Source organism: Ceratotherium simum, chromosome 24 (assembly GCF_057802395.1).
Source record: "Ceratotherium simum simum isolate JZ-2026a chromosome 24, ASM5780239v1, whole genome shotgun sequence".
Lineage (NCBI taxonomy): Eukaryota > Metazoa > Chordata > Mammalia > Perissodactyla > Rhinocerotidae > Ceratotherium > Ceratotherium simum.
The window spans coordinates 48,648,135-48,667,722 of record NC_141923.1 but is presented as its reverse complement, the minus strand read 5'-3'; the positions used below and the strand labels follow the sequence as shown (position 1 = coordinate 48,667,722).

Sequence of the window (19,588 nt, the reverse complement as noted above, 5' to 3'; positions counted from 1 at the left end):
GGGAAAAATAAAAATCTTTGGTTTCATAACAGTTATATTAAAGCCCTTCTTTCTGGTATTAATTAGGTAAAACAATCGGATCTTCTTTTATTATTATTTTTTTTAAGATTTTATTTATTTATTTTTCCCCCCAAAGCCCCAGTAGATAGTTGTGTGTCATAGCTGCACATCCTTCTAGTTGCTGTGTGTGGGACGTGGCCTCAGCATGGCCGGAGAAGCAGCGCGTCGGTGCGAGCCCGGGATCCGAACCCGGGTCGCCAGCAGTGGAGCGCGCTCACTCAACCACCAAGCCACGGGGCCAGCCCAGATCTTCTTTTATTATCATGCAGAAATATACAAACTATAATGAATATCCATGTACCCTTCACCAAGTTTTAGAAAAAACCTTTACAAGTACGATTAAAGCCCTCTGTGTATCCCTCCAAAGTCCTATTTCCCACCCTCTATAACTATTCTGAATTTGGTGTTTATTGTTCCTTTTTTTTTTTTTTTTTTTTTTTTTAAAGATTTTATTTATTTTATTTTTCCCCCCAAAGCCCCAGTGGATAGTTGTATGTCGTAGCTGCACATCCTTCTAGTTGCTGTATGTGGGACTCGGCCCCAGGATGAACGGAGAAGCGGTGCCCCAATGCGCACCCGGGATCCGAACCCGGGCCACCAGCATCGCAGCGCGCGCACTTAACCACCAAGCCACAGGGCCGGCCATATTGTTCCCTTTTTTGTTTTTATACTTTTAATATATATGTATATATCCATGAACACTGGGTCTATTGTTCATAATAGGGCAACATGCACCCAGCTCATCCAGAAGTGGTGTATGTCCTTAAGGAATGAGGAGAAAAGAAGGGAAACCAAGAACACATCTTTCTTTTACTCCAATGGAAATTTTTAATTTATCCTCCAAGTGACTCCCTCTGTCCTGGACTTATAATGGAATCCCAAGCTTACAGTACTTCAAGCAGGAAATCTGACACATATTTCAGATAGAATATCCATTATATCAATTGGCCTATAATTTGGGGAGCACATCGTGTTTCTTTTTTTTTAACGTGATAAACCACACTCTGGACTCAACCAGAAGAGAACATGACCAAAGATCTAAAAATGGGAATCAATCAGCACAAATTGGAACCCACTCTTCAGCACAGCCCTCAGTCGACTCCAGAATGGTCTTCCCCAAGGTGCTTTATGCAGCTGGAGACTGAAACAGCAGGAACATGTAAAAGATTTTTAATAGGATCCTAGATCTCACATCCTTATTAATACAAATTTTGTATTAATTTAATACAAGTCCAAATTATTAACATTATTACCCATATATTAGCAATATTCTATATCTTGTGTTTTTGTACCTTTTAGACTGAGTTCAGTAAGAGGTAATTCTAATTTTAATCCACTTTTAAAAAATATTTACCCAGTAATATTACTCTAAGTAGATTTTGGTGATTTGATTTGAGGTTTCCTTTGAATTTGTGTTTCAACCTTGAATTAAAGAAAAATCACACTTTTAACAATAACAGGGTAGTAAAATTACTCTGAAGTATATGTTCCCTTCTATGAGGTGTTGACCTCTGCAGGATTTAATAGTTGCTATAGAGGCCTAGAAAATCCCTATGTAGACAAGCATTGTACAGACAGAATAAACTGCTCCCATATGTGCACTATAAATTTCCAAATGGATACAAATGTTATGATCAATAAAACACAACTTTTACCTAAAAAGTGTTCCTAAATGCACAATGGCTTTTTGGCAATTATATTTTCACAACAAATAGATACTAAAAATACCACTGTCCTGGGGAAAGAAAGGCCTTCCAAGTTTTTGACTTTAAGAGACTCGCATCCTTGTCAAGGTTGGAAGCCCCTGTTCTAAAGGACTGTGCTTGCTTTTGCAGACATTGTCTAAGTTCAGTATTTGAATTAACATCGATTCAGTGTACTTGACTGTGGCAGCTCTTGAGTACACCTTCATATGGCACATACAGAAAGTAAGCATGGTTGCTTACAAGGGCCAAAATAACACTGCAAAATTAAAACCAAGCACAAGTGCTTAAGTAAATTTAGTATGCTAAAACCAAATTAATAAACTAGAAATTTACTAGATGAGAAATTCCTTGTGACTTCCACAAAACCATGTCCAATAACCTGAGTATAAGTATTCCAGAGTTATCTCAGATTAGAAAAACTTATGATCCTTAAAATAAGCAGAACCTAAACTGCTCACACAGTCTCTTTGTTTATGGACACGGTTTTTAGGTCAACACTTAACAGTGACAGCGAGCGGGGAGAACGATCAGACCTGCTGTGGTTAAAGACTGTGACTGACAGACAGTGGGACCAACTGACCAAAACCAATTCTTACCCAATTCTCAAATGTCTTATAAGCCTTTGAGATGCTCTTCTATTTTGAATTGAACATTAAACAATTCTCTTTCACACAAATCTATTTCTAACCATACAGTGATAGAGTATAAAGCAGATAAGATGACATTTTAAAATGAATTTATAAATGTGACTATTCAAATCCATGATGTTCACCATAAACCACTTTTTTTAAAAAGTAAATATCTGATATTAACAAGTTTTGTTCTTTTACTCCGTTCTTGTAAAAGGATTCAGAAAAATTATCTGTTAAACTTCATGGGACGTCAAAGCTGAGGGTTTCAGAGTTTTGATAAAATTAAAACATTGTGAGAAATATTCTAATCTACGCAATATAAAAAGAGTGTATGCCAAAACACTCTCCAATAAACCAGCAAGGGTACTAAAAATAAGGAAGGTATCAAAAACAGTAGGGAAAAAAGTCTTATTAAAGTACCTTCTCCCTCACTTCCAAGTTCCTGGAAGCTGTCTGGGACGTTATATAAATACATTATTTCTGAGTATATATTTCTAGTAAGAATGCTTTAAGTAGGTAGGAGGTATGGGAGGTCAAAGATAACTATTATCTAACGGCAAAAAAACTGAGTGCAAAAAGAATTTTGTTTGCAAGCTGCATAAAATCAGGTTCTTTCATTATAGAAAGAAACAAAGAACAAGAAACAAAGGAAGATTGTTTGTTATAAATATTCTGATGAAATCAGATCAAGCCCAGTGCTACTGAGGCCCACCTGCCCTTACTTACCTACAGCTGTGTACCTGAGAACAGTAACAGAATTTTACTTGAGTCCCCAAATAGACCAGAAATCCCTTGAGGGTAGGAGCTGTCTCTTGCCTTAATGACAAAAATCATGATCTGCACATAGCGAGTGTTTAATAAATCTTCCTAGCAATATTTTATATTTGTAGTATTCTGAGGCAAATATATACAAAGACGGTCTTGCCCAAGTTTTAAGAGGCAAGGCTAAGACTAAACTCCATTTTGTGGGGTACCAGGTCGTCTGCTCTTTCACAACTGCACGCTGGCATTCCTAAATGCCTTCCATTCCCAGTGAGTAACATGACCGACGAAACAACACTGTGCCCTCTCCCACTAAAGAGGATCCTTTAATTGAACTGAAACCATTTTCAGAACTCTCTTCAGCAGCAGATGGAATAACACTGCCACTCATGTTCTAGATCCCGTTCTCCGAATTCATGACCTCCATTCATTACACGAGACCCTCAGTGTGAGAGCCATCTGTACGCGGTACAGTGAGACACAGATTTCAGTGGTTATCTTGAACATAACACAAACTAGATCTTAAGTTGGGCCTGCCTTTGGCCTTCATTTTTTTGAGGAAACAAAAGATTATGACTGATTTTTCTTATAATTTCAGGATATATATGAAGATTTATTAAGTATAAAAATGTGGGCTTACATTCACAGCTGCATAAGAGTTTGTATTTAAAAAGTGAAGTTAAAGTATAAAATAATTACCTTTAGTTTGTTTGCTTCTTTTTTATCCCCAGCAAAAAATGAATTCTCATCAAAATGCAAAGGAAATGACCTGCATTTTAAAACACAGAATATTCATTTTCATGTAATATAAAATATGACAAGTCCTGCTGATGCAACCTTCTGCTGGTCAGTGAGGGATAATGTCATTAAAACAGAGTAGAATATACAGTGAAATCAACTCTCTGATGCCCCAGAACAAAGTCTTATCCTCAAACATAAAAGTCTAATACAGTAGAAGTTTGGCCCCAAAACCCTATCTGTTCAACTAAACATGAAAATAACGCAAGTACCAAGTATTAAAAGAATGGCTCTTAAAACTAAACATATGTGCCTTTTAGTACCCAGGTAAAAACAAAAACAAAAACAAAACTCAATCTAAAAGACCTATGAGCAAAATTAGCTTTTAATTACTTTTTACAGTTTTCCTTTCTCTAAATTGAATATTTAGGAATTTAATTTTAGATACCACTTGTCACTATTCTATTAATGTGTAGTTTAATATACAATTTACTTGATTTCATGAAGTATTTCCAGAAGTAACATTTTGTTTTCTGCATCCTGAATTTTATTTCCAGTGAAGAGTTGAAAATCTGGGCGCTCAAAGAATGGTACCACTTTAGATAAAGCCCTTAATTCTATTAAGTAGAGAAAATACAAGTTCTTAAGCCTTCTTGGACCTTCTCCTTCAGTCAAAATTGCATCAAATCGCTGCTGAAATTCTGTAACGTTGTGTCCCCATTTCTTTTCCAACCAGGTATCTGAAAAGAAAGAAGAATTAAATATTAAAAACTGAATTTTAAAATTAAGTAAGATTCATTTTACTTAGATTAATTTATGCCTGCAGAAGTTAATTTCACTTTATATTTTAAAATATATAATGAATATAACCATGAAAACTGTTTTTTTATAATTTAGCCTTTAATAGTTATATATTAATATTTTATCTTCTAGAACCAATCCTTAAAAGGAAAATAAATTCAATGTTTTAGTGAGAAACAAGGTTTAACAAAAATCAAATTTCTGAATATAAACATATTCATAAAACCAAAATGCACAATCAAAAAATGATTCATTGAAATTACTAATGAGTTTGAAACTCTATTTAAAATTAAAGTTACTATATTTTGTTTCTAAGACTTGAGAGAGACTTTAATTCCAGAAGAACTACATTACTGATGAAAACCAACCATGGTCTCATTTTTCAACAGCGTTCTTAAAGCACAAAGAGCAGCAGAAAATGCTTTTACCCACTAAACTCCAGGTCTGGTTGGCACACAAATAAAAGGGTTCTGATACAGTAACATCAATAAAGAACAAAGGGAGCTGTTAGGAGCTGTCTGAATTCCCACAAGAAAAGAACATTTCCAAAGTCATGTGTACAATTTTGAGCAGCTTCTTAAAAGAAGGTGAAGAGAGCTAAGATCATGCTGAACTTTTTCTTATACTATCTATAGTTCCTACATTCCTGATTACTACCATTTAAGAATGAATTTTTACTAATATTCAATATGGTCAATCTTTTCCCATTCATGTAAATTACCAAGAAAATTTAAAAGAATACCTGAAAATAGGTGTGGTAAAGTGAATGTTACATACCCTGTAGAAGATATCGTGCACTCAAATGCACATTAATACTTGCATGTAGGCCAGATATAAGTCTGTAGAATGCTCTTTTTTCTACACAGAGGCCTAAAAAAAGCAATTTGGAAATAGAAATTTCATAAGTGATACTGGTAAGATATAAAATTAATTTCATGTCTCTTTAAAAATGAGAAAAAAATCTTATTTAAATTTGTTTGAAAGTTTCCAATTACCTTCTAGCCAACTGTAAAAAGTGTTCTCTGAAATTAAAAGAAAAATAAGTCACAAGATTGTAAAAATGCCAAAATGTATGTTTTTCAAAAGTTTTAAAATATTATAGCAAATTTGTGCCCAACTGATTTAAAGACTGTTTAACTAAAGGTCCAAATTTTATTTGCAATTTCTCCAGAGGAAGGAAGACAGTTCCCAGTATGGATTCAGTCAAGAGCTGCTCTGCCATTCAGTCCCCAGAGGGCGCTGGCATGGCCTTAGGTAGCTCCCGTCTCACACCTTTCTGGATGAAGTGTTTTATATGGGGTCAAAACAGAATTTAGGGGCCGGCCCTTGTGGCTTAGCGGTTAAGTGCACACGCTCCGCTGCTGGCAGCCCAGGTTCGGATCCCGGGCGCGCACCGACGCACCGCTTCTCTGGCCATGCTGAGGCCGCGTCCCACATACAGCAACTAGAAGGATGTGCAGCTGTGACATACAACTATCTACTGGGGCTTTGGGGAAAAAAAATAAATAAATAAAATCTTTAAAAAAAAAAAAAACAGAATTTAAATGCTAAATCAATACATGGAAAAATACTTAGCCTTGATAACAGTTCATGCTATGAAAACTAAGAACTCATTATATGCTTTTTTAAATTAGAAAAGTAAATAAAAATTATAAAATAAAATTGGAGGTGTATTATTTGTATATAACTCATCATATTATATGCCATTCAATATCTGAAAAGAGTAATTCAAGGAAATATTACAAAAACCAAATATTACTTATATTCTATGACCTAGTAAGATCACTGTTCATATACTCAGACCTGGCAATTCTTTTAGAATTATGCTCTAAAGAAATAATTCAAAAGAGGGGAGGTATAGTTTATAAAACATGATTATGTTATATACAATTTTTAAAACCTGAAATAACCAAAATGTACAATGCCTAACTTATCATGCCTAACATGATAGAATACTATGTAACTAGTTAACACCATAGAATAATATAAAACTATTAAAATGACAAGAATGTGGAACATGACAATATGTAAAAATGTTTATTTGAAATAATATATTAAAAGGCATAAGAAATAATTATTATAACTATGTATTTGCTAGAGATGGCAAACATTGTACTATACAGTTCTTCTGACCAAAGTTTGTTATAGTAATATTAAAAATGAACCAAACAAGCATAAAAGTACTAGAAGGAATGACAAAGAGAATAAGCAATATATTAGACTATATGAAAACTTAAAACATCTCTGTCAGAAAACTTCACAATGGGCTGGCCCCGTGGCTTAGCGGTTAAGTGCTCGCGCTCTGCTGCTGGCGGCCCGGGTTCGGATCCCGGGCGCGCACCGACACGCCACTTCTCCGGCTATGCTTAGGCCGCGTCCCACATACAGCAACTAGAAGGATGTGCAGCTGTGACATACAACTATCTACTGGGGCTTTGGGGGGAAAAAAATAAATAAATAAAATCTTAAAAAAAAGAAAACTTCACAAACAAAAAGCAAAATGCAAACAAGAAAGTGGGTAAAACATACGTTGCAAACGCAACAAAGGGATAATATCCTAAATATATAAAAAGCTCATAAATGTAATAAAAATGCTAAAGTGCCCATTTAAAATGGGCAAATATGAACAGAGAATTCACAAAGGAAAAAATACAAATGGTAATAGATAAAAATCGCTGTCTCACTAGTAATAAAAAAATGCAAATTAAAACTATAGAGATACCACTTTTAAGAGTAAAGATAAAAATATGATAATACTTAATGACAACAAGGATCAGGTAAAACTAGCTGGCACATTGGAAGGGGTATAAATTAGCACATCCTTTCAATGACAAAAAGCAATCTGGTCATATGTATCAAGAGCCTAAAATGTCCCCATCTTTTGATGTAGTAAATCCATTTCTAGAAATCTAGGCTGTTATTGATGAATGTGTCCCCCCCCTAAAATTCATATGTTGAAGCCCTAACTCCTCATGTGATGATATTTGGAGGTGGAGCCTTTGAGAGGTGATTAGGTTTAGATGAGGTCATGAGGGTGGGGTCCCCATGATGGGATTAGTATCCTTATAAGAAGAGGAAGAGACATCAGAGCTCTTTCTCTCGCTGCCTTGTGAGGATACACCAAGAGGGCCGGCTATCTGCTAGCCAGGAAGAAGGCCCTCACCAAGAAGCAAATCCACTGGCATCTTGATCTTGGACTTCCCAGCCTCCACAACTGTAAGAAATAAATGTCTTTTGTTTAAGCCTCTCAGTCTATGGTACTTTGTTAGAGTGGCCTGAGCTGATGAAGACATAGGCTAAAGAAGCAAGTAGACATGAGAATAATAATATTCAAAACTATAAATATATCTATTATAGAAATATACATATATAAATAATAATTATCAAAATGTTAACAGAGAAGCAGTATGAGGTGGTAGCTAAGAGCATGGAGTCAAACCGTCTGATGTGAATCCTAACTCTGCTGCTTACAAGTCCCATGATTTTGGCTGAGTTGCTCAATCTCTCTGGGACTCATTTTCATCATCTATGAAGTGGAGATAAAAATAAAACCTCCTAGGATTGTCAAAAGGATTAAATGAAATCACATTTGCTCAGAAGAGTACTGGCACATAGTCTTAGCCATTATCATTATCAATTATTTTGGGGTTGTGGGATTACAAGTGATTTGTTTCCAAGTTTTGGACCATGAACTGGGGGAGTGGGAGTGTAACTGCGTGGGACTTAACCTTCCAATGAAATTTTCAGTTCAGTCTTATAATCCTGAAGTAGCTATTCTCACTCGACTTGATTGTGATCCAGTTAGATAATCACCTAATAAGACAGGTGTCAGGGATAACCCTTTCATATTTGACGAAAATGAATACTTATAAATACACTCAAAAATGAGATAGTTTCTCTAAGGATAGCCTCCACAGGTTAAGAACCTTTTCTTTGATAACAAGAGACAGGTGGAGATCTTCAAACAGTACTGAAAAACCAAAATAGCCTCCTCTAATGTAGCTAGAATATAACATAGAACTAAGAACACCCAAGGAACAAGGCTACTCAACTGAAAATTATAGGCTCACCCCACAACAAAATATGAGGCATCTTTGGAAAAATAATCTTACTACTAAAGAATCTGTCTCCCAAATAGTACAGTTCTGATTCAGTATTTTATTTAGCTGCTACCATTACTAAAATATAAAGTACAAAAATAAAATAGCAATGTTATCAGACTTTAGTGTTGTGTTATTTAGACATAACGCAAAAGCAATTCGTAAAAATAATGTTCAGAAGATAGAGGATTTTGAGGGAGAGGAAAGTGATATTTCATATTTTAGCAATTTCTTCCAGCTGGATTAGAGCTAAGTACTGCTTAGTCTTCTCATATTGTTAAACACATGGTCTTAAAAACAACAAAAATAATTTCAATCTCACTCATAAAGCAAAAATATGGTAAAACTTTTACCATTACAATTAACTTAAAGAGTTGGCTGTGATACCTACACCCAAGAGTCAATATAAGCCTTGGAAGCTAGTAGATCAACACTCTGATCACGCCTAGAACCTTCCTACATGAGACCCAGCAGATCCTAGAGTTCAGCCAGGAAAGGAGAGGGATTTTCCCGCACAGAGGCCAGGGGGATGCCTGGCTTCCATGTGCAGAGGGTGAAAGGTACAGCAAAATTATCCTACCCCCGTGCCTGTGACCCCCAGGCACAGCAGTCATTTTCCCTTAACCTGTGCTTTCACCTCCAGAATCTTAGATAAAGAAACAAAAATTAACTTCTTCTAAGTCTCAGATGTGGGAAGAAAAAAAGGGTTTGCCAAATAAACATCTGAATGTATAACTAAATTCACATATGTAATGTAGGATAAAGATATTATACTTACCTTCACTTATCCCTGAAAAACAAAACAAAATGTTTCTTATTATAAACTCCTTCTAGATGCCCCTTTTAAAATGCTACACCTCCATGAAAATAAGACTTTTAATAATGGTTAGTTTTAGTCCATCAGTTCATCCACATAAGCAAAGCAGAGCAAGACATCTGTGACCACACCTCTGCTGGTGGTGACAGGACTCAGGCCTGACCTGACTAGCCGGAGAGCAGCCTCAGCTCGCACAGGATTCACTGCGGGCTGACGGGAAAGATAAGCCTGACCCACCACCAGAGAGCACTCTTAAATACCTTAAGGACATACAGTTATTTGGCTGGCAGAGCCTTTCTCCACATTTATTTATCTTAAAGCTATAACATAGTTTCCACTAAAGATTTGTGTTATTACTTCAAAACCTCTACACTGACATTATAAAATTTTTTTTTTCTTTTTGTGAGGAAGATCAGCCCTGAGCTAACATTTGATGCCAATCCTCCTCTTTTTTTGCTGAGAAAGATTGGCCCTGAGCTAACATCCGTGCCCATCTTTCTCTATTTTATATGGGACGCCCCCACAGCATGGCTTGACAAGCGGCATGTCGGTGCGCGCCCAGGATCCAAACCTGCAAGCCCCAGGCAGCCAGAGCAGAGTATGTGAACTTAACCACTTGCACCCCCGGGCTAGCTCCTAAAATTTTACCTTATTCAGGAATATTTTTAAAGACTATTTGTAAGATTCAAATTATGTACAATTCAGCAGTTTGTATGTAGCTGCTCATTTACCACTGAAAAATTGTCTTTATTTTGCCCACTTTTATTTAATGCCATCATTGTTTGATTATTAAAGTAACATGTGCTCATTGCAAACATATGCTAAAAAAAAAAGAGGACACGGACGAAATAAAAAAGATCATCCATGGGGCCGGCCCCATGGCTTAGCGGTTGGGTGCGCACGCTCCACTACTGGCGGCCCAGGTTTGGATCCCGGGCACACACCGATGCACCGCCTGTCCAGCCATGCTGAGGCGGCGTCCCACATACAGCAACTAGAAGGATGTGCAACTATGACATACAACTATCTACTGGGGGGCTCTGGAGAGAAAAAGGGAAATAAAAAAAAGGAGGAGGATTGGCAATAGATGTTAGCTCAGGGCCGGTCTTCCTCAGCAAAAAGAGGAGGATTAGCAATAGATGTTAGCTCAGGGCTGATCTTCCTAAAAAAACAAACAAAAAAATATCATCCATAACTTCCTCTGCTCAAAGATAAACACCATTTACATTTTGCGAAATGCCCTTTTCCTCTGTGTATAGATATTTAGATATGTTAATTACATTTTTACATATTATACATACGGTTTGATACCTGCTTCTTTTCCTCAATGTGTTATTGATCACTATTGATGTACATGAATACAAATTTTCAGCAACATATGTCAAGGCTGTATTCTACTATGTGAATATACCATAAATCATTTAACCAGTTCCCTAATGGTAAACAATGAAATTGTTCCCATTTATATTGAAGATAAAAGAAGGTGGTTAATTGATCAAATCATGTGAGTTCATAGTGAAAATCACCTTGTCTAGGAATTTGCATTTCATCTGATATTAAATCAATAGCTTCCACTGAGTTACCATATGTGACTCCATATAAACCCAAAAGCCTTGTTTAAAGATGTTCTTTCATTTCTAATCTAAAACAGACTAGTCTGCCAATATTTAGGGAATGATGCAATTTCACTGCTTTCCAGGAGGAAATTTATGTGTATTGACTATACGAGATCAGCAGTTTTCAAATAAATTTTAAAAATTAAAATCTTACACATTTGCTAAAAGCACATCAAAGATTTTATCAGTAAGCACATATTCAGAGAACAATTTCCTAAGGAAAAAGTCTGAAATCATACACTGAAATGGTTTATTCAACAAACCATTCTGCCTATTATAGACTGGGCAGGGTTTGTGAATTTCAATTTTACATCCCATTGGCACCTACACAGTGCCTAGCACATCGTAAACGGTGGACGATCGTTTGTTGAAGGAACAAGTAATTTTCATTATTGTAGACAAGACCTTTAAATGAGGAGAGCAATTTTCATTGATCACTTATCCAACAACTACTCCATCTATTATGTGCCAGGCTCTATAATAAGAGATGAAACCAATAAATGCTACCCATATGTCCCAAGTACTAGGGTAGATCAATAGATATATAAATAACAGTAAAATAATGCTAGACAATGGAAAGGGCTGTAAGAGAAACACCCGTGACATAAGATCACTTCATGAGGAGAGTGAGTCTCCTTCTCGTGAGGAGGACTAGGGAAACGTCTGTGGAAAAGGCAGCATTTGGGCCAGCCCTTGAGTGTAAGTAGAAAATGAAAAATGCTAATGAGATATAAATACATCAATTTGAAATCAGACTCCCAATATATACAATAATTTCAGGTTTGGGGAAAGATTTGAGGCAGATGTTTTGTGGATATTCATTTAACTAGAAAATTAGTAAAAATAGTAGAAAAACTGCACACATTCTGCAAAATGCATAGAAGAATAAATATATAACCTAATCTTCAACCTATGATAGTCTAATACCATGAACTTCATTACAAAAATACTCCTTACTGAAGTGTCTGTGTTTTAAACACCAATTTCTCTGCAAGGGTGAGGCATAACTTCTAGGGAAACAGGAACATATGATCTCAAATGCTCTTGCCAACCCTTGTCTTGCCTTCCCCTTCCCTCTAACCAAACTTCACTAGCTGATAAATAACATAACAGTGCAAATAACTCACCTTGACCAGAAACCAAAGGATTTAAAGGTCTTTTAATGGTTTGTGGCCTAGAAACAAAAGAATTAAAGTATAAAATATACATATGTTACCTATCATGTTAGAATTATTTACGTACAGGTGAAATTATCTCAGAAAGTTCCTTAAGGACTATATCCAAAATCAAATTGTTTTATTAAGCTTATAAAATACTTAGTTTTCTCTAATAGCTTTAAGGGAGGGTGGTTGTTACTTGTTTTAGTGATAATAACTTCTGATCTTTTCCCATCGTAGCAGCCAGAAAGTCATTTCCTAATCACTTCTTCAAAGAGAGGAAGAAAAAATACCAGTCAAGCTCTTCTCCTAGAGTCACTAACATGTTTTCATATATAATATATATACGTGTGTGTGTGTATGGCACAAAGTGCACTTCTAATTGTCAGCCAAATAAGCGAAAAATATAAATACCCAAGACAGCATTAAAATAAAAAAGAGAAAAAACAGTGTGAGTGGATTATTTTCCATTTAGGTAATCTTAAGCACATCAATTTGCCCTGTGGCCATCATGGTTGTTATGATTTCAATAAAAGGTTTTTTTAATAAGAAAAAAAAGAGAGTTAATATGTCACTAAAATGCTTTTACATCTCAAAATAAATATTCATTAGTATCATTAGTAAACTGTAGGGATTGTTTTAATGTCCATTATTTAAATTTTCCAAATTTGCACAACTTGAAACATTCTGAGAACAGAACATGTAAGCTATATTTTAACATACTCAATTTAGTGCCTCATACATTGTTTATATTTTAGCAATATTACGGAAATCATGATATAAATTAGTTGGGAAATAACTACAAAACTAATACAAAATCAAACAAATGCTTCAGATGGACTCTATTTTAGTTCATATTAAAAAAAAAAAAACCTTTAAAGTCAGTAAACTGGGGCCGGCCCCGTGGCTTAGCGGTTAAGTGCGTGCACTATGCTGCTGGTGGCCCAGGTTCGGATCCCGGGCGTGCACCAACACCCTGCTTCTCTGGCCATGCTGAGGCCGCATCCCACATACAGCAACTAGAAGGATGCGGAGCTATGACATACAACTATCTACTGGGGCTTTGGGGGAAAAAATAAATTAATTAAAAATAAATAAATAAATAAAGTCAGTAAACCAAACATTACTAATAATAGTCAAGAGAATGTAAATGAAATACATGGCAGAAATGAGTAAATAATGAAAATTCCCCACTTCCCAAACTGGAGAAATTCTTCAAGTCAAAAAAACAAACATCTGACATTTTATTGGCATAAGCATAACTGTTGATCTCTTATGTTTATATTTGACTTATAAAAACTGAAATGTATTATCTCCACATCTGGGAATTCCAAAGATTTTCCCAGAATTCTCCCCAATCTCTGAGATAGCATAAAACACACACACAAACACAAATATCTTCCAATAACCAGAAAGCACATTGCTTAGACCCTAGGGGCTTACAAGTAGGTAAACTTGAAGCATGTCTCAGTTACCCAGGGATCAAATCGACGGCTTCCATTGTAGTGGTTAAGAGTATAAAGTAGGTCCTTCCACGTACTAGATCTTTGACACTGGACAAATCACTTAACCTTTCCCAGTCTCAGTTTCACTGATGACTACAACATGGGGTTATTGCAAAGACTAAAGGAGAAAATGTATGTAACATGCTTAGCACAATGCCTGGCACACAGTGAGCGCTCAAAAGTGCTGGCTATCATAATTATTCTCTGAAATTAATTTAACTTTAAAGTGGGTGAAATAACTCTAGCCACAAAAACAGAAGTACAGAGCACTGAAAAGAGAATTAGGAGTTACATATTCTCATCCATTCTCTGCCACTAACAATATGGTCTTGGGAAAGGAAATAAACCTCTCTGGCACTAGGTTCCTCATCTATAAAATGAGATTCTATCATCCGCTCAAGGAACAGTTGTTAAGTCCCTACAATACTCCCACAAAAGTCTAACACTATTCTGTCTTTTAAAGAAGAAACAAACATTGCTGAAACTCACATCTACATGCTTCCCCAAAGGAGAACCGGATTAATGAATATGTAGGTTTCTATGTCCAAATACATCCTTTAACAGAGTGAATTACATTTGTACTTTTAAATCATTCTGCTTTTGTTTGTTTATAAAGAGAAATCACATCTTCCAAGAATTCCTAAATGAAAATGATATATACTTGAAACAGTTCTCTTCATAGATGACATTCCATATCTTCCAAGCATCTGGTCCCTTGTAACCTGTGTAGCGCTCAGGATTAAGGAGCAAATCTACATATTCAGCATCAGGAGACTGGATGTCTGTAAAATAAAATATTTTATTAAAGCTTTCTTTTCTTCAGTTACCTTAAAGAAGATAGTATACGAGACTGCATTCCATTGATTTCTAAGGCACCACAAATGTAACAATGCATCAGGGATTTAAAAACTTTTCAGCAGAAAGGAGGGAAAAGAGGAAGGAACAAACACAACCACATTAAATGTACACACTGGTTGCAAAAGCCTCCTGCTTTTAGAAATGGTAAAAAATAGAAATACGTGAATTTCAGAATTAAAGGAATATGGTAACTATCCTCATAAGCTATCCAGACAAAGAATATACTATACATTTCCCTCCACATTAACCGCAAGTAGTTCATCAGTAACTAAGTAAATGAAGAAATGTTAGTACCATACACCATTTGTTACCAAACACTCCTTCTCACATGACCACCATCAGGATCCACCACAAAGCTGTCCCAAAGACAGAATCCTAAATATGCAAAGCTGTATGCCGGTTGACATTTGTGTCAGCATTATTTATAAAAGGGAAAATCGGAAGCAACCTAAATGCCCAACAGAGCAGAGCAGTTAAAAGCACAGGCTCTGGAACCAGAGTGCCTGGGTCAGAATCCAGGCCGTGCTACGTCACTGTGGAACCCTGGGCAAGTCAGGTCAATTCTCTGTGCCCTGGTGCCATCATCTGTAAAATGGGGACAACACTCATAGTGTTACTGTGACACTTCAGTAAGTTTATATGGGCAGAGTGCTTAGGACGATAGTAAAAGGAGAATAAATATTAGCTAGTGGTATTGATACTATGATAATATCTTAAAAGACCATTTTACAATCAATAAAACTGTTTAAGTACAAAGCCTATCTAATAAAATGAAAACATAAACAATATAGAAAACTCAATTACAGATATATATGAAAAATATACAAAAATTGGTGGAATATTGGTTTCTCATATGTTCTATATATTTGTATGATGTACTATAACTTCAAAACAAAACAAAAAAATGGCCCCTAGTCCTCCAGGGGCTGTGGGAAATTATTCAATAGCACAGCAATACCTTACTTATCTCTAAAGCCTGACAATATGAACCAACAAAGAATAAGGAAGTGGACGAAAATGGCCTCAAAGCAACCAAAGTAGATGACAAAAATCTGAGCAGAAATGTGTTTACAACAGAATCCATCAAGCTCTCAGTCGTACCTGCTGCTTCTTATTAAAAAAACAAAAATAGGGCCGGCCCTGTGGCTTGGTGGTTAAGTGCGCGCGCTGCGATGCTGGTGGCCCGGGTTCGGATCCCGGGTGCGCATCAAGGCACCACTTCTCCGTTCATCCTGAGGCCGAGTCCCACATACAGCAACTAGAAGGATGTGCAGCTACGACACACAACTATCCACTGGGGCTTTGGGGGGAAAAATAAAATAAATAAAATCTTTAAAAAAAAAAAAACAAAAATAAAAATAAGCTTTGTTATTTTTATCCCAATTCACAGTATATTAGAGGCATAAATTAGGGGAAAATTTGTTTCTAGAAGCAACACAGTGACAGCATCTAGAAATAACTGAGAGTCTAATGCAGAAGTGGCAATTACAATAACTAGAAAAAATAAAAATAAGAGCTTAAAAAACAAATTTGCATGGAATCATCTAGTTCAAGGACAGAGATCTCTGTTCATCTCAATTAATACTAAAGGTTTTGCCACAGTATAGCAAATTATAATAAATGCATTAAAAATAGCTCTAATTCTTAAAATATATAAATAATGCTCAGCATCTAGTACTTTCAGACAGAAAACTAACCAACAAAGAAATGATTAAACTCTTTATATTCTGCCTAATTAGAGATAAACATTGGTTGCCTCAAAATTTTACTTATGATAAATACTTCCTCTCTCCCAACTTTATAAAAAAACAAATGTTACTATAACTATATTTTGCCAGATAACAAAAGCTCAAATTTCTAATTAGGATTTATAAAATATCTTCTATACTCCACCTACCATTTATATACATTATTTATTCCTTATAAATCTCTCCTTTTTTCTAAATATTCAGACAAGTGATTCACCTAAGATAACAGAACTCCACCATATAAGAAGTGAATTATTGAATCTCAGTCCTTGCTACACAAATGTATGCATGTAATCTCAAAAGGATACTTTGGTAACAAAAGTTAAAGTACTACCATTCTTTCCCTAACACTGCAGGCCTAGAAAAAATCTGCTGTATGTTATAAATTTAATATTTTCTCACATAGCAACGTTTAGGCCAAAGAATCCTTGTGGAAAAGACAGCAAAATAAGCGCATTAGGGGAGCATTTTATCTCCTTCCTTTACTAGTCTAAATCCTAGTGTAAGTCCACAACTCCTTATCCTACACCTACACCTACACTTGGAGCCAAATGTGTTTTAGAATTCAGAACTTTTCAGACGTTAAAAAGGTAATACAGAACATGCAACATATATTGAATATTACTTCAACAGGGACTGGGGCAGCAACTTTAATCAACATAAATATTTCTGCAGTGAAATACATGAATATTCACACTGAATGAATCTGTGCTAAACTTAGGGGGGAAAATGTGCATTTTTCAGAGTTTTCAGATTTTGGAATTAGGAACAAAGAATTACAGAGGCTGGCCCCTGGCCGAGTGGTTAAAGTTCCTCGCGCTCCTCGCTGGTGGCCCGGGTTCATGGGTTTGGATCCCAGGCTCAGACCTACTCCACTCATCAGCCATGCTGTGGAGACATGCCACACACAAAATAGAGGAAGACTGGCACAGATGTTAGCGCAGGGCTAATCTTCCTCAAGCAAAAAAAAAAAAAAAAAAAGAGGAAGATTGCCAACGGATGTTAGCTCAGGGCAAATCTTCCTCACAAAAAAAAAAAGAATTATAGATACGTATTTGCCAAAATATGGTCATGTTTTATAATAAAGAAACCATATATTTCTTTTTTTTCTCAAAAAGACGCCACAAAATTAAAATAAGTACTTTCTCTTCTTCTTCCTCTTTTTTTGGGAGATATTGCAGGCTTCATCTTTTGCTTGTAATTATAATGATCTGTATCACTCTTTTCACTAATTTTTTAAAAGATCATCAATCTGCTCCGAAAGAGCCACAGAAGGATACTAAAACTCAGTTTGAGTTTGTTTAGCCAATTAAAAGGCAAACACAGGGGCCAGCCCGGTGGTGCAAGTGGTTAAGTGTGCGTGCTCTGCTGCGGCGGCCCGGGGTTCACCGGTTCGGATCCCAGGCGTGCACTGATGCACCGCTCGGCAAGCCATGATGTGGCGGCGTCCCATATAAAGTAGAGGAAGATGGGCACGGATGTTAGCCCAGGGCCAGTCTTCCTCGGCAAAAAAGAGGAGGAATGGCATTGGATGTCTGCTCAGGGCTGGTCTTCCTCACAGAAAAAAAATAAAAATAAAAAAGTAAAAGGCAAACACAATTCAATTTCAAAAACAGGGAGACGCTAGAAAAAAGGGAGAACAGGAGAATCCATACACCTTGGTCAGAGTTCTGACTGGCTCTGGGCCCCCGGATGCTTAGGGCACCAGCTCTGCCTCGGCTTCAGACACAACTCATGGTTCATCATTCTCTTTCCCAAAGTAACACAAACCATCTTTAAGGAAAACATTTAATAATCCAATACCAATAAAACAGAAGCAGGTTTTTGCAATCTCTGTATTTTAGCTATTTATGCATAATGCCTATGTATATCACAAAAATTGTATATATTACTAGATATACAGTTTATCTTGAGATAAACTCAAGAGGTGAATTTTTTCCAGAAACTGAGTTTTCTTTTTAAATTTTTTTAATATGGTAAAATATATGTAACATAAAATTTACCATTTTAAACACATTTAAGTGTACAATTCAGTGGCATTAACTACATTCACAGTGCTGTGCAACCATCACCACTGTTTACAAAATTTTCTGACCCCAAATAGAAACTCTATAACCATTAAGCAATAACTCCCCATCCTCCACTCCCTCCAATCCATGGTAACCTCTCATAAACTTTTTGTCTCTATCAATTTGCCTATTCTAGATATTTCATATAAATGGAATCATACAATATTTGTCCTTTTGTGTCTGGCTTCTTTCATTTAGCATAATGTGTTCGAGGTTTATCCACGTTATGGCATGTGTCAGAACTTCATTTCTTTTTATGATTGAATAGTATTCTACTGCATGTACAGACTACACTTTGTATATTCATTCATCCATTCATGGACACCTGGCTTGTTTCCACCTTTCGGCTATTGTTAATAGTGCTGCTGTGAACGTGGGTATACAACTATGTGTTTCTCGTATTCAATCCTTTTGGGTATACACTTAGGAGTTGATTGTTAGGTTATGTCGTAATTCTATGTTTAGCTTTTTGAGGAACTGCGAAACTGTTAGAAACTGAGTTTTTAAAAATCATTTTAAAAGAATTTTTTTTTCTTAGGCACAATTTTAAACAAAATGCATACTATAAAAAGTGGTATACCATCAGCTTCACAGAAGTTGTCTGAGGAATCGTCATGCTTGGTCCACTGAAGAACAGCCTTCTGTGTTTCCTCACTTCAAACAAAGAAAATAAATAGTGTTTTCTTTTTTAAGTTAACATTTCACATAAAATACTACTGCAAAAAAAAAAATCAAACCTCAGAGACTCATCCACAGCTCCAAGTCGTTCAGCTCGTTCACATTCTTCAGTGAGACTGTTGGCTTCTTCAGAATACTAAAATGAAAAGGTGAATCAATAGAAGACAACCTACTGCATTTTTAAAACTTTTAAAAAGAACTTCCAAGTTATCTGAGGTTCTTTTATACCTGGCACCATGTCTTTGGCTTCAAAACTTAAAAAAAATTAAGCCTTCATATTCCTCCTGAAGCTAAAAAAGTATGTAAAAGGCGTTACCCCCTGTTTTCGTTAGAGAACGTGT

At 36.0% G+C, this 19,588-nt stretch overlaps 1 protein-coding gene across 4 annotated transcripts in view; it reads right to left on the bottom strand.

Moving 5' to 3' along the window:
• ERO1A (endoplasmic reticulum oxidoreductase 1 alpha) overlaps nucleotides 1-19,588 on the bottom strand; it is a 50,235-nt gene that overhangs the window by 5,122 nt on the left and 25,525 nt on the right. Inside the window, exons 5-14 of one of the 4 annotated variants that reach the window (XM_087448522.1) lie at nucleotides 19,307-19,383; nucleotides 19,150-19,223; nucleotides 14,556-14,676; nucleotides 12,360-12,406; nucleotides 7,863-7,913; nucleotides 5,695-5,721; nucleotides 5,477-5,569; nucleotides 4,392-4,638; nucleotides 3,860-3,929; nucleotides 773-1,201 (exon numbers count right to left, since the gene is read on the bottom strand). In XM_087448522.1, coding sequence (XP_087304648.1) covers nucleotides 1,187-1,201; nucleotides 3,860-3,929; nucleotides 4,392-4,638; nucleotides 5,477-5,569; nucleotides 5,695-5,721; nucleotides 7,863-7,913; nucleotides 12,360-12,406; nucleotides 14,556-14,676; nucleotides 19,150-19,223; nucleotides 19,307-19,383 — 822 coding nt within the window. In that variant the 3' untranslated portion in view covers nucleotides 773-1,186. Of the gene's footprint in view, nucleotides 1-772; nucleotides 1,202-3,859; nucleotides 3,930-4,391; nucleotides 4,639-5,476; nucleotides 5,570-5,694; nucleotides 5,722-7,862; nucleotides 7,914-9,577; nucleotides 9,590-12,359; nucleotides 12,407-14,555; nucleotides 14,677-19,149; nucleotides 19,224-19,306; nucleotides 19,384-19,588 lie in introns of those variants that run through there. The other 3 variants (XM_004426152.3, XM_087448520.1, XM_087448521.1) reach the window with 3 other exon arrangements.